General features: G+C 52.6%; 1 protein-coding gene across 7 annotated transcripts in view; it reads left to right on the forward strand.

Annotated features, from left to right (window-relative positions):
• The first annotated feature begins 4,205 nt into the window (after positions 1-4,205).
• Positions 4,206-15,375, forward strand: part of WNK2 (WNK lysine deficient protein kinase 2) — a 146,927-nt gene continuing 135,757 nt past the window's right edge. For all 7 annotated transcript variants that reach the window (XM_002689849.7, XM_005210446.5, XM_005210447.5 and 4 more), the window contains exons 1-2: positions 4,206-4,420; positions 4,991-5,664. In XM_002689849.7, coding sequence (XP_002689895.4) covers positions 4,993-5,664 — 672 coding nt within the window. In that variant the 5' untranslated portion in view covers positions 4,206-4,420; positions 4,991-4,992. The remainder of the gene's footprint in view (positions 4,421-4,990; positions 5,665-15,375) is intronic.

Genomic DNA, 15,375 nt, shown 5'->3' on the forward strand with positions numbered 1-15,375 from the left:
GTTCACCTCCAGGTGCACTGCCTGCATTCAACAAACTAAGGCAAGACTCTGCCTCTCTAGTGCTTCCCATCTGATAACAGGGCCCCCTAGGACAGTGTGGGGCAAGACAAGAGAATTCCTGCAAACTTAGCTCAGCACTGGGGATCATCATCATTATCATTATTTGAGCAGCATGACTTACTTTAGGCCCCACCACCCACTGGGCTCAGTGACTCACCCCTATTTTCGATGGCTATCGGGTACTCTACTCATGCTATGGCAGAAAGTGAAGAGGAAGTAAAAAGCCTCTTGATGAGAGTGGAAAAGAAGAGTGAAAAAGCTGGCTTAAAACTCAACATTCAAAAAACTAAGATCATGGCATCTGGTCCCATCACTTCATGGCAAACAGATGGGGAAAAATGGAAACAGTGACAGACTTTATTTTCTTGGGCTCCAAAATCACTGTGGATGGTGACTGAAGCCATGAGATTAGAAGATGCTTGCTTCTTGGGAGGAAAGCTATGACAAATCTAGGGAATGTATTAAAAAGCAAAGACATCATTTTGCCAACAAAGGTTCATATAGTCGAAGCTATGGTTTTTCCAGTAGTCAAGTACAGATGTGAGAGTTGGACCATAAAGAAGACTGAGCATGGAGGAATTGATGCTTTCAAACTGTGGTGCTGGAGAAGAAATTCTTGAGAGCCCCTTGGACTGCAAGGAGATCAAACCAGTCAATCCTAAAGGAAATCAACCCTGAATATTCATTGGAAGGACTGAAGCTGAAGCTCTAATACTTTGGCCACCTGATGCAAAGAATTGACTTATTAGAAAAGACTCTGAAGCTGGGAAAGATTGAAGGCAAAAGGAGAAGAGGGCAGCAGAGGATGAGATAGTTGGATGGCATCACTGACTCAATGGACATGAGTTTGAGCAAACTTGGGGAGATAGTGAAGGACAGGGAAGCCTGGCACACTGCAGTTCATGGGGTCACAAAAAGCCGAACACGACTTAGCAACTGAACAACAACAATGTTACTCAAGACCCCTGGTTCAAATTCCTGGGGCTTTAGGAGAGATGAAAACATGGAAAATAGCCCGTGTTTTCTTCTGCCCATTTCCCTATTTCATGATCCATGCAGGTCTCTAGAGCCATGCGGACCCTCTCTTTCTTTACAAACCAAAGTCAATCCTGCTCTGAGACACGAAAAGAGGGCTCGTTCAGTGGGTCTCAGGTGGTGGACACAAGCATCATCTCTTTCGTGCAACCAGGAGTTTTGCCACACTCCATCTACTTCCATCAGAGACTGAGAATGAAGGGCAGGCTGTGACCAAGGATGATGGTTGGGGTGAATGTGCTGCTTCAGCTCCGGAGTTTACCACAACTCCTGCTGAGGTTGAAGGCTGGTCTGAAGGTGTGCAGGTGCCCTCTGCGCCCACCTAGTAGTTCCCACTGAGACTGATCTGCTTTCCCACAGCTCAGGCCACTGAATGGGTAGGAATGATCATTAAATGGTCTTAGCTGTTCTTCTTCAGACTCTTAACCATAAAATGGAAATAAACTATTTCTAAAAGTTGAATCCATTAAAAAAAAAAAGCCTGGGGTCAGGAACTGAGCTGTGCAGTTTGGGGGTGGTCCCTGATGGGAGACTGAGGGCTGACAGCATCTCCCACACCTGGAGGCAGGCTCACTTCACAGCAGGGTCATAGGGAGAGGATTTCAAACACTTGCACATTCAGGATATCTGAGGGCTAAAGCCGTGTTCTCTGGACTGAACCAACAAGGATATATAATGTAGCATCTGGTATGAGCCAAGCTGAGTAAAGTTAAATAAATTTAAGTAACTCACTGCATAGGGGAAAAAGGTTTGAATCGTTATTCAGTTATTTGATGCAAGCCTGATGAGCATCTCCTGAGTGGCAAGATGTGCCTGCTACGGGTGGTGCAGTGGAAGTCATACTTGTTGTTGTTTAGTTGCCAAGCCATGTCCGACTCTCTGTGACCCCATGAACTGTAGTACACCAGGCTTCCCTTCCCTTCCTGGAGTTGTTGATAGACAGGGAAGCCTGGTGGGCTGCAGTCCATGGGTCGCAGAGAGTGAGCGCTCATGACTGAGCGACTGAACTGAACTGAGGCTTACCTGTCCTTCACTATCTCCCTGAATTTGCTCAAATTCATGTCTGTTGAGTCAATGGTGCCATCTGCATCTGCATATGCTGAATGGAAGAAGCCAGTCACAAAGCACTGTAGTATGATTCGATTTCTATGTGATGGAGCTGTTATTTAGTTGCTAAGTCATGTCTGACTTTTTTGCAGCCCCATGGACTGTAGCCCATCAGGCTCCTCTCTCCATGGGATCTTCCAGGCAAGAATACTGCAGTGGGTTGCCATTTCTGTCTCCAAGGGATCTTCCTGATCCAGGGATGGAACTTGCATCTCTGGCATTGGCAGGCAGATTCTTTACCACTGAGCCACTAGGAAAGCTCATATGTGATGTTATGAATTAACAAATCTATAGAGATAGAAAGTAGATCACTGCTAGCCTGGGACTGAGAGAGGGGTAATGTGGAGTGACTGCTAATGGGCATGGGTTTCTTTTGGAAGTGATAAAAATGTTCTGTAATTAGACAGTGGTGATGGTCACACAACTCTGTGAATGTAGTAAAAATCACTGACATGTACACTCTAAAAGAGTGAATTTCATGGTAACTAAATTATATCCTAATAAAGTTGTTATTTAAAAAAATCAACACATATTTTCAAATTTGGGAGTAAAAGAAATGTTATATCATTATAAAAGAAGAAAACAATGCGTTATAGAACTGCTCGGCTCCCACTGGATGGGGAGACTTCCCCAAGGAGCCAAAGCACGCCCCACCATTTGCCCTCAGTTGCCGGAGGCTCCAGGGCCTTGGAGCTCAAGCTTGGGAGTCCCATATACCCCGACTCCATCTCCCTGTCCTAGCAAACTTCCTTCAGTCCCTGAGAAGTTTGCCCTGCCCCCATCACCCCAACTCTGCTCTCCTGACACAGTCCCCCCTTTTGCCCCATCCCCTTTATGGGACCTGGCTCTCCACTATTTCACCTGTGCCTGAGGTGGACCCCACATAGTCTTCAAGTGAGGGACCACCTCCCCATGCAGTAGCCTGTGGGGGGCACTCAGGGAAGTGGCCTGGCTGCACTGGGTCTGACCACTGGACTGACCCCAGGCTGTCTGAGCCCACTTAAAGGCAGGTCCACCCTCAAAAGTACCTGTTGACTGGGCTCCCTGGGGGCAAGCCCAGACCCTGACCCTCCTATCAGTGGGCTGTGCTGGGAACTGGTTGGAGCAGAGGCAGAGGGTAGGCCTTGTCTCCATTCCTCCCTGCTTCTGTAAGCATTTGTTGGACACCAGCTGTGCATTAACCATTATGTTCATCTCATGGATGAGCAAACTGCAGCCTGTCCACTAGCTGCTTAGCTGTGTACTCATGGGTCATGGGTTAGCAGAGAGAGTGAGCTCCCTGTCACGAGAGTCAGGCAAGCAGGGCTGCCCAAAAGTACTCCTAAGGGCGCAGAAAGCAAGCACAGGGCACTCGGTCAGGGACAGGTTCTCTTCGATTCCCCAGCATTTAGGTTGCCCCTTCGATGTGTGGGGATACTTGCTGCCATATTATGTACATTTGTCAGGTGTGGGTGGGCAGCGGTCTGCCAGCGATTACATGAATTGTCTGTCATCTCCTCCATCACCGGGCAGACATGATGCCCACATGCCACCAGCATGTCCTAGGGTGCACGGAGGAAGCCAGACTGACTTACATGCGTATGTCTGGAATATGCTTAGCTTCATCTGTTGATAGGCCTGGGCTCGTCCGTCACGGACAAGCTTGAAACGGATAGGCTTGTAATTCAGGATGTCTTCCTAGACTGACTGAATCTTGATGAAATCGGCAGCCTTTCCAAAAGGCGGACAAACTAGGATGGTCAAGCCATTTCTGCAAGGGGGATAATAACAGACCATTCGCGGCCAGCAGTCCGGTGGGGCATTCCCAAGATCCTCAGAGGCCAGCAGCGCCCCCTGGAGGGGGAACAAGAGGGCCGCAGCGGGCCTGCGCGGCCCCGGGGCTGGCCTGCAGGTGGCCGCGCGCGCCCGAGGACAGGTGGGCGTGCCAGGCCCCGCCCCGCCGCGCCGGCCGGGGGCGGGCAGCCGAATGCCCCGCCCTCCTCGCGCGCCGGGTCGGATCCCGTGCCGGAGCGCAGCCGCGCGGAGCCGGAGCAGCACGCGGGAGCGCGGCCCCGGCGCGGGCTGGCCAGAGGGAGTAGCGTCGCGCCCTGGTGCCGAGGGTGACCCGGGCCTGGAGCGCGGACCCGAGCTACCCAGACCGAGCGCGGATCCCGGCCTAAGAGCGGCCTCGCCCGCCCCTGCTGCCGGGCCGCGGGCATGGACGGCGCCCGTTCGCCCTGTGAGTGCAGAGCCCCCCGCCCGCTGCCTTTGTGTGCGCGCCGCGTCGCCGCAGCCCCCTCCCCGCGCGCCCCTCCTGCGCCCCGGGCCGCGTCCTTTGTGGAGCCGCCGCCTGGCCAGTACCTCCTTCTTCCCCAATCTCCTTCACCCCTCCCCGGCCCAGGGTTGAGCAGGGCACGGGGCCCCCACTCCCCCAGCCCCGGCCTCCCGGTCCCGTCTTCACCATCTCCACCTCCCAGGGACATCCCAATAGGCCCCTTTCCCCGCGGTTGGGCAGGGCACAGGTGTGCTCTCCGCGGCCTCCCGGTCCCCTCTGCAGCCTTCCCTGGTCCCTCGTGAGACAGCCCTGCAGGGCTTCTCCGCGGCCCAGGCCTGAGCAGGGCACGGCCCCCTCCCACCCAACCCGGCCTCCGGGTCGGGTCTGCAGCCACTCCCCACGGACAGCTCGGCAGGTCCCTCCGCTGCCAGGGAGGGCAGGGTGCGGACTCCGGGGCGGTGCTGTTTCATCCCGCGGCCCGGGCAGGTGCGGCGAGGCCGTCACTCACACGGCCCTGTGTGTCCTTGCCCGCAGAGATGGACGACGATGGCGGCCGCCGAAACGCCCCGGGCGCACTGATGGAGGCCGGGCGCGGTGCGGGTCCCGCGGGCATGGCGGAGCCCGCGGCACTGCCGCGGGTGCGGGCGGCGCGGCCGGGGCCCCAGCGCTTCCTGCGGCGCAGCGTGGTGGAGTCTGATCAGGAGGAGCCGCCGGGCCTGGAGGCTGCCGAGGCGCCGGGCGCGCAGCCCCCGCAGCCGCTGCAGCGCAGGGTGCTGCTGCTATGCAAGACGCGCCGCCTCATCGCCGAGCGCGCCCGAGGTCGCCCGGCCGCCCCATTGCCTGCCGCGCCTGCTGCGCCGCCGAGCAACCTTGCCGACCCCGGCCTGGAGCCGGCCGGCGCGCAGGAACCCGGCCCGGACCCCGCGCCAGCTCCGGTGCCCGCCCCCGACGGCGGTCCCCGTGAGGAGATAGCGGCCACGAGGAAGGAGGACGCGGGGGCTCCCGAGGCCAGGCCGGAGCTCGGGCGCGCACGTCGGGAGGAGCCCGAGGAGGAGGAAGACGACGAGGACGACCTGAAGGCTGTGGCCACTTCCCTGGATGGCCGGTTCCTCAAGTTTGACATTGAGCTTGGCCGCGGCTCTTTCAAGACGGTCTATAAAGGGCTGGATACGGAGACCTGGGTGGAGGTAGCCTGGTGCGAGCTGCAGGTGAGGGATGCGCTGGCCGCAGGTGGGTGGTGGGTGAGTGCAGTTCCGGCATGGCGCCATGCCTGGCTTAAGCCAACCTTGGCGGCGGCCGTCTGTCTGCCACCCTCTGTGTGGGTGGGTGGTTGTGCTGGCGGTCTGTGTGGTGAAGATTTGGGTGATGGAAGTCGGACCTCCCAGTGTGTGGTGTGTGACTGTGGCACGATGTGAGCCCATGATGAAGAGTGGGCACTTGGAGGGCGTGTCTTGCAGTGTGTGTTAGTGCTGCTCTCCTGGGCTGTACTGACACAGGCAGTGGCTTTGCTAACTTGCTGTGGGGGCTTCAGAGCCCTGTGTCCAGGTGGTCACAGGGTGGTTTGAGGGACTCTCAGCTGCTCTTACATGAACACCTTGCTGTATCTTGCAGAGTGTAGATGGCCTAGTTGGGGATATCTGAGGGGCTTCCTTTGACCTGGGGTCTGTTTACAGTGAGGCCCGGGGGACAAAACCTGGAGGTGTTGTCACTAGTTAGCTCACCACATGGATGTGTGAGAAGTCCTAAAGTCAAGTCATGCAAAATGCAGGTGGGGTTTGGTTTGGTTTGGGTTTTGTTTTTGTGGATAGAAAGGCTCTGGACATGCATTTTTCATAACCTTGCCCTCCCGTTGGCTGTGTCAGCCCCAGCCCTAGAAGATTATATAAATGGTAACTCAAGCTGCCCTGGGCCAGTCCTGGAAGCTGGGGCAGCGCCTGTCACAGTGGGTGTTTATGGGCCCTCCCTTGTTTGGGGGAACAGCTGTCAGGCACTGGGCTGGCCTATGCGAGAGCTGGCCGTCCGGGTGTAAGCCTACCTCAGCACCCTGTAAAGTTATAATAGCTGGGCCTGCCAGTCCTGACGCAGGCTGCCTGCCACACTGCAGGCAGCTTTCCTTTTTGGCTCAGAAATGGGATTTGGTTGCTTTGTCCTCTGGGCCCCTGCAGGGTGGCCTGTGTGTGTGTGTGTGTGTGTGGAGCTGGCTAATGTGTCCAGTGTCCACCTGTCCTCAGCCTTTCTCCTGACACAAAGAGCTCTGGAGCCTACCCTTCCCCACAGCTCCTTGGTTCTTCTGTGGAAATACAGATTTTTCATGGTGAAGCCAGTGGTGTTCTATTGAGACCCTTTCCCTCATGGCTGCAGATTCTGGGCCCTGCTGAGGGCTGGCCTCAGTGGTCTGTGGTCTGGGGCCCTCGGGATGGTGTGCTGGGGGATAGCACAGTCGTGAGCTGGGCATCACTGCTGTGTGTGAACACACAGGAGAGAGGGGACCCGGAAGGGGAAGATGGGAGAGGAAAAAGGACTCCTGATTCTAGAGTGCGGTCATGTGCCTTCCCTCCCTCCCTTCTTACTCTTGCCAAGTGGCCTGGTGTGGTGCTCCGCCACGGAATGCCTCTGCAGGGTAGAGGACAGGAGTGGGGGTGCTGCAGCAGGCAGGAGCTGAGTTAGACCTCAGCAGCAAAGCCCAGCTGATCTGGTTGAGGTGCTGCAGGCTCATGTGACCCTTGAAGGAGGTTGTTAATTCCCATTCCCTTTAAGGCAAGGCAAGCTGTTCTGCCTCTGGGTCCCTGAGCAGAGTGGCACCAGAGTGTAGCTATCCAGGGGGGCCTTTCCTCCAGTCCTCTTGGTGGGAGTGGGAAGGTGGGAGATTGGCCTTCTACTCTGTCTAGTTTTGCTTCTTCTACAGTAATTACTGGGGGCCCCACGCCAGCCAGAAAACTGTTCCTGTGTCTCCCCTAACAAGAGGGCTGATGGTGCAGCATTTGGGTTCAGCTGCCTTCTGCTGGGTGGGTCTGAGAGGATTTTACACCAAATGGGGCTGGGACCCAGCTTGGGGCAGCAGCCAGGTGTCTGCTGTGTGCTCTCTCCTCTTTACTAAACAGGAGGCTGCTGTCTCCCCCATTTGGTTGTTGAGCGCCCACCAAGGTCACCTGTGAGGATCCAGATGATAGAAGGGATGGCAGCGTCATGGGAAGAGGCCCCCAGCCGTCCTTAGGAGAGGAGAGAAGGGTGGAGGGCAGGGGGCCGAGTCAGTCCTTTTAGATCACAAGCACCAGGGAGGGTGACAAGTGGCCTGCTGGCTTTGTGTGTGGGGAAGGGGTTTCCGAGTGCACGGGGTGCAGATGCTCATCTTCTACCCAGCACCCAGAATTCCCCGGCATCAGGGCTCCCAGTGGAGGGTGGGTTGTCAGGAGCATTGCCTTCAGTGCGGGAGCTTTGCAGGATTCCTCCTGCTCTCCAACCCTCCCTTCCCCAGTCCCCATAGGCTCCTCAGCAGGCAGCTTTGGAATACCCTGGAAATCAACCCTCAGAAGTCTGTTTCCTCCTCTCAACCTTGGGGTCGTGGGAGATGTTGGCACCTGCCTGCCTCCCCCAGAACTGAGACAGTGTCACCCGTTCGATTTTTCTAGGGTTCCCTGCCAAGGGAAGGAAAGGCTGCATTTTTGGACCTAATAAGTCTGGCTTGGAGGATGTAAGATCCCCATGACTTCCAGTTTCCTTCTAGAATTTAGTTTTGAAAGAGCTTTGCGGAAAGAGCAATATGTGTTCACGTCACAGTGAAGGGCATTACCTCCTGAATTCTCTAGACATACACAACTGATACAGATTTTGGGGGGGAAGCCATTTTAAAGTATTACCTCCCCTTCTGTTTTATTTTGAATGAACGTGTATTTCTGGCACCAGGACATGTTACAGTAGCAACAGGGACCTAGAACCACTGACTTTACTGTAACTCACATTTCCCACGTCTGTGTGGCCAGCTCTGGCCCCTGTCAGACCCCATCCTGTCAGACAGCGCATGGGATAGCTGGGGCTTCTGGTTGACTCTGGGTCGCCATGGAAGGATAGGTGTGGATCACTGACATGGTCCCAGGTGACCCAGGCACCCTCTTACACCTGCTGATGCCTCCGAGCCATGGGCGGGGCCTCGGAGCAGAGAAAATGCAGCCACCCCAGATCCCGGCCAGTGTCCAGAAGCCTTGTGGGAGATGGCCTGTTGGCCTTTCTTGGACCACCTGCTTAAGCATCTTTCTCGAGAACTTGGAAGGAACCTTGGTTTTCAGCCCCCTTGGTCAGTACTGCCCCTCCCGTCAGCAGGCCCCTGCATCCAGGGAGACAGGTCTCAGGTGCTGTGTACTTCCTCCTCCCCACAGAAGGCTGCTGTTACAGGGTTGGGCACTGCCTCTGGGGGAATTCCACCTGGAGCTCATGTTTCCTGCGCTTGCGTCCTGGCCTGTGCCCAGTGCGGGAGACATTTTCCCTCATGGAGGTGTCAGCTCTTGACCTTTCTGGAGTACTTGAAGGGGCTTTGAGGGCCATGAGAGTCCTAAAGAGATGGGCCTGAGTCCCCATCAGCCAGGGACGGGTGCCTGGGTCCCTCAGGTGTCGTCATGAAGCTGTCCTGCTGGTTGGTACTGCCCAGAGGTGACTGCACTCCCATGGGGTGGTGATGGCCTGGACTCCAGGCCCGGGAGTCGTGAGAAACACAGGACCTACTGACATCTCCTTCCTGTGGCCGTGGAGGACTCATGTGTTCCCAACCTACCACCCCAGCCAGACCTCTGTTGCATTCACCTCCCTGCGCCCTGGATGTGGATAATGCCTCTAGGGGTCTGTCGGGTGCAGCCATTTGAGCCTGCTGGTCCCCTTACTGTCCTCAAAGGGTGACCAGGCCTTCCTGCCGTTGGTGTGGCCTGGAACCTCTCCCATGGCTGTACTGGGTGCTGAACTCACACTCTGATCATACAAGCGTACCATCCTCTTTCATGGACAGACCAGGCACGTGCCCTGCTGTGCTGGGCAACCTCAGGCCTGAGATTGAGAGGTGCTCCCTGTGGCCTCCATAGCAGACTCAGGTGCTGCCTCATCTGCTTTCAGAGGAGCCACAAGCAGCCGGATCCGGCTGACGTGGGGAGTCAAGGGGATGTGCAGAGGAGATGGTGCTTGCTTGCTGTAGTAGGATGCTTGGGTGCTGTGCTTAGTCCCTCAGTTGTGTCTGACACCTTGTGACCCCATGGACTGTTAGGCTCCTCTGTCCATGGGGGTTCTCCAGGCAAAAATACTGGGAAGCCATGCCTGTCTCCAGGTGATCTTCCCAGCCCAGGGATTGAATCCAGGTCTCCTTCATTGCAGGCGGATTCTTTACTGTCTGAGCCACCAGGGATGCTTAGAAAGGGCTCAGCTCAATTTGATTGGCAGTCACTGTGCTTTTTTATTTTTATTAAAAAAGAAATCTTTTAAGAGCTTAATTTTGTTTCAGGAGGTGTAATTTGAAAGCAGTTGGGTGTCGGCACTGAATTTGCTTTCTCAAATGACGTTCCATGTGCCACCTTGACCACAGTTCTGGTCTGGTTGGTGAGAAAGGTAGGTGCCAGCTGCCTGAGAAGCCTGTGGAATGCACTGGGGGCGGTGCCCACCAGTGCTGAAGTGTCCATGTCCAGAACCCAGAGGGGCCTCCCCTGTGCCCAGGCTTTGTTGGGGGTGTGGTCAGAGTGTGGTCAGCAGTGATGGACGAGCAGCCTGAACTGTGGGTCACCACTGTGGGCACATTGGGCATTGTGGCTCATTCCCTGTTGGAAGAAGCTGCTTCTCTGGCCAAGTATGTGTGTCCCAGGGTGTTCTCAGGGCTCTGGTGTGTACCAGGCTGAGCATTTCAGGCCTGAATTGCCCAGTGACTTGGAGCCCAGAGGGAGGATCTCCTTTGTGGTCTGCCTTGGCTGAACGGTGAGATCAGTGCTGGCATCTGCCCGAGGTGGTAGGAAGGCAGGGCACACTGTGTGAACCCACTCTGGGAGCAAGGTATCCTGCTGCATTTGGGTCCCAGCCCCACAGCTTCCCAGTGGGCAGGCCACAGAGAGGGCACCTGCCTTTGTGAACCTCGGTTTGCCTCTTTGTGCAATGAAGATAGTGCTAGCCAACCCTCACAGGGCTGTGGGGAGTGTGGAGAAGTACATTCAGCACTGAACATAGAGCAGGCACTCTTCTCGCCCCATGTGAAGTCCCTCAGTCGTGTCTGATTCTTTGCAACCCCATGGACTGTAGCCTACCAGGCTCCTCGGTCCATGGGATTTTCCAGGCAAGAATACTGGAGTGGGTTGCCATTTCCTTCTCCAGGGGATCTTCCCAACCCAGGGATCGAACCCTGGTCTTCCTCATTGTAGGCAGATGCTTTACTGTCTGAGCTACCTTTGGACTCATGCGTGTTGGTCTAAACAGTTTAAAGAAGCTGAGCTTGAGGTGGAGAGCAAGCTGTATCTGGAGGAGCACGGAGGCCTGCCTGAGGCTGGAGGGCCTGTGCCTCTGCCTGAACACCTGGCTGCTGCCACCTTATCATCTGAGCTGCAGATAAGGAAAGGGTGTGAACGAAGCAGCTGCACTCTCCCAGAAGCAGATTAGGATCTGCTTCTGGGCACAGACAATCCAGGAGCTGTGTTTTGGGTGGAGAGGCTCCCTTGGTGAGGATGCAGAAGCCCAGTCTGTGTGAGGTTGGCAGCCTGAGTCAGCTGTGGGTTTTCCTCCTTCAAATAGTTTTCAAATCCAGATCTGCTCCTGACTTAAATTCTAAGATTTTCTGGAATACTTGATCACTGCCTTCAATTTAGGTCAGCATTCTCTAAGTAAATGTTAAAGTTTTTAAAAAAGAATTGAATAAAAGAGGCAGTGTGGTATAGAGAAATAGACCAATGAAACTGAATAGAGAGCCCAGAAAGAAATGCAAGTAAGTATATGACCTGACCTTTGACAAAGGAGCAAAGGCAACACAATGGAGAAAAATTGGTCATTTTAACAAACAGTACTGGAACAACTGGACATCCACGTGCAAAAAAAGGAATCTGAAAGTTATGACCAACCTAGATAGCATATTCAAAAGCAGAGACATTACTTTGCCAACAAAGGTTCGTCTAGTCAAGGCTATGGTTTTTCCTGTGGTCATGTATGGATGTGAGAGTTGGACTGTGAAGAAGGCTGAGCGCCAAAGAATTGATGCTTTTAAACTGTGGTGTTGGAGAAGACTCTTGAGAGTCCCTTGGACTGCAAGGAGATCCAACCAGTCCATTCTGAAGGAGATCAGCCCTGGGATTTCTTTGGAAGGAATGATGCTGAAGCTGAAACTCCAGTATTTTGGCCACCTCATGCGAAGAGTTGACTCATTGGAAAAGACTCTGATGCTGGGAGGGATTGGGGGCAGGAGGAGAAGGGAACGACAGAGGATGAGATGGCTGGATGGCATCACTGACTCGATGGACGTGAGTCTGGGTGAATTCTGGGAGTTGGTGATGGACAGGGAGGCCTGGCGTGCTGCGATTCATGGGGTCGCAAAGAGTCAGACACGACTGAGCGACTGATCTGATCTGATCTGACTCAGACTCTATACCTTTCAAAAAAGTTCATTCACAATGGCTCATAGACTTAAATATAAAACACAGAACTATAAATCTCCTGGAAGATCACACAGAAGAAAACATAGGTGACATTGAGTTTGGCAATTACTTTTTAGATACAACACTGAAGATATGATCTGTGAAGGAAAAACTTTTTAAGTTCGACTTCATTAAAATGAAAAACTGCTGCTCTGCAAAGGCCTATAAGTGAGTGAAAAAATAAAATGCAGACTAGGAGGAAATCTTTGCCAAATGCATATCTGATAAAGGGCTGTTACCCGGAACTGGGGAGTCTTGCATTGCAGGCAGATTCTTTACCATCTGAGGCACCAGGGAAGCCCCAGAATACTGGGGCTCTTAACTCTTAAGACTTATCAATAAGAAATCAGACAACCAGATTAAAAAATGGGCCAACTCTCTTTTTTTGTGAGTCAGGGAAGGTGAACACAGACCCACAGTCTTCTCCTTGTTTCTGACCTTGGCTTCTAGAACAGAGGGAAGCTCCTGGAGGGAAAAGTAGGATAAAGACTTTAACAAACAGCTCATCAAAGGAGGTATACTGATGGCAAATAACCATTGAGCAGATACATCATATTTCATTGGGGGAAATGCAAATTAAAACAATGAGATACCATTAAACAACTATTAGAATGGCCAAAATACAGAAAACTGGCATCACTCGTGGTAAAGAACCTGCCTACCAACACAGGAGATGCAAGAGATGTGGGTTCATCCTTGGGTTGAGAAGATTGCCTGGAGGAGGGCATGGCAGCCCACTCCAGTATTCTTGCCTGGAGAATCCCATGGACAGAGAAGCCTGGTGGGCTACAGTCCGTAGACTTCAGTGTCTTAGCACACGCATGCACGGCATCACCAAATGCTAACAAGGATGTGGAGCAGGTGGAGCACTCATTCATTGCTGGTGGGAATGCAAAATAGTACTGCCACATACTCTTACCATACGATTCAGCAACCATGCTCCTTCGTATTTACCCAAATAAGTTGAAAATTTATGTCTGCGCAAAAACCAGCATGCAGATGTTTGTAGCAGCTTTGTTCATAATTGTCAAACCTTGGAAGCAACCAGGATAGCTTTCAGTAGTTGAACAGATAAATTATAGTACATCCAGATAATGGAATATTATTCAGTGCTAAAAAGAAAGGAACTATCAAACAGTATAAAGATATGGAGGAATCTTTTTTTTCTTTTAACTTATTTATTTTAATTGGAGGCTAATTACTTTACAATATTGTGGTGGTTTTTGCCATACATTGACATGAATCAGCCACCAGTGTACATGTGTCCCCCCATCCTGAACCCCCTCCTACCTCCTTCCCCATCCCATCCCTCTGGTTTGTCCCAGTGCACCGGCTTTGAGTGCCCTGCTTCATGCGTTGAACTTGGACTGGTGATCTATTTCACATATGGTAATATACATGTTTCAATGCTATTCTCTCAGGTCGATATGGAGGAATCTTAAATGCATATTAGTAAGTGAAAGATGTCAATTTGAAAAGACTGCATACTATATAATTCCAATTACATGGCCTTTTGGATAAGGCAAAGCTTTATGCAGGTCTCCTGCATTGCAGGCAGATTCTTTACCACCTGAGCCATCAGGGAAGCCCATAATGATGGATACGTGTCATAAATTTGTCCAGACCCGTAGAACGTGCAACACCAAGAGAGAATTGAAATATAAAATATGGACTTTATTTAAAGATAATTTATCAATATTGACACATCACTTATAACAAAGTACCACACCAAAGCAAGGTGTTAATAATAGACAATACTGTGCAGGTGTGAGGGCGTACAGGGGAATTCTGTTTTCTGCTCAGTCTTTCTATAAGCTGAGAATATCTTAAAAAATAGTTATTAATTAAAAAACAAAACAAAGCACTGTAACAGCTACATTAAAGAAGTTTGCAGAAATGAAAAAACTCATAATTAAGTGATTATAATTACTTATTATTTTTGCATATTACCTTCAAGTTCTTGTTTTCCCATGTATGGCTTTTATAAATACCATTATAGTCTCTAGGTGTCATTGCTTTTAAAGTTTATGTTTCTAGAATGTTTCTTAATCCTATGTATTGATTTGCAAGGAGAGTCTGTTGTTTAGGGTCCATTCCTGTCTTTGTGCTTCCTGTTCTGGTCCTCTTGGAGGGGTTTTCCAGAAAGCCCTGCTCAGCTGTGCTCTGAAGGTGGGGAGCAGGCTGCAGCCTGGCCAGAGTGTCCCTGACCATGGCAAGGTGGTCTTGGATTGTGGGCTGCCTAAGCATCTGCTTCCAGGAGCTTCTGTGCTCCTGGAGTGGTCTTTATGCCTTGTGCACAAATCAGGAGGGTCTAGACAGTGGACCCCCTCATATCCCACCTCCCTGGGGACCAGGGATGGCCAGCTCCTGAGCTGGGATATTCCCCAGGTGCTCAGGAGTGGAGTCTCTTTGGTGGCTTCAGGAATTAAAGATAGCATGACATGAACCCTGCTCAGGCACATGGGCAGAGGAGGCTGTGGAGGAAAGAGGGGTGCTGGACGAGGCCTGCTGCTGCTGGTGCTGCTAAGTGCCCCCGAATTCTGGTGGTTTGCACAGAGCTGTCCTCACTTGGCTTTGGCGAGTAGGGGGTGCTCCTTGGCAGTGAGGTTCAGGCCTGACTATCTGCTGGCCATGAGCAGGATGTGGGCACAAGGGCCGGGAGGAAGCTGTGGTGTGGGGAGGACTTGAAATGGATGTATAGACCCATATGTGAGTTTATTAAGTCCTCAGAACCATTTTGAGAGGTCTTGGGACTCTGTTTTCACAGATGAGAAGGAGACTCAGGGGAGGTGGCACTCTAAGCTCACACTGAGGGGCAGCAGCTGGTGACATACCTCAGGCCTCTCCCCTGGATTGTCATTTTCCATGTGTGTTCAGGGGCTTCCCTGGTAGCTCAGCTGGTAAAAGAATCCACCTGCAATGCAGGAGACCCTGGTTCGATTCTTGGGTTGGGAAAATCCTCTGGAGAAGGGATAGCTACACTCTTCAGTATTCTTGGGCTTCCCTGGTGGCTCAGATGATAAAGAATCTGCCTGCAATGTGGGAGACCTGGGTTCAATCCCTGGGTTGGGAAGATCCCCTGGAGGAGGGTGTGGCAACTCACTCCAGTATTCTTGTCTGGAGAATCTCCATGGACAGAGGAGTCTGGCAGATTACAGTCCATGGGGTAGCAGAGAGTCGGACATGACCGAGCAGCTCAGCATAGCACAGCACGTGTGTTCAGAGGGTTGCTGTGGAAAGGGAGGTGTTACTAAATAGGCGTGGGGAATACTGGGTCAA

This window comes from Bos taurus, chromosome 8 (genome assembly GCF_002263795.3).
Source record: "Bos taurus isolate L1 Dominette 01449 registration number 42190680 breed Hereford chromosome 8, ARS-UCD2.0, whole genome shotgun sequence".
Lineage (NCBI taxonomy): Eukaryota > Metazoa > Chordata > Mammalia > Artiodactyla > Bovidae > Bos > Bos taurus.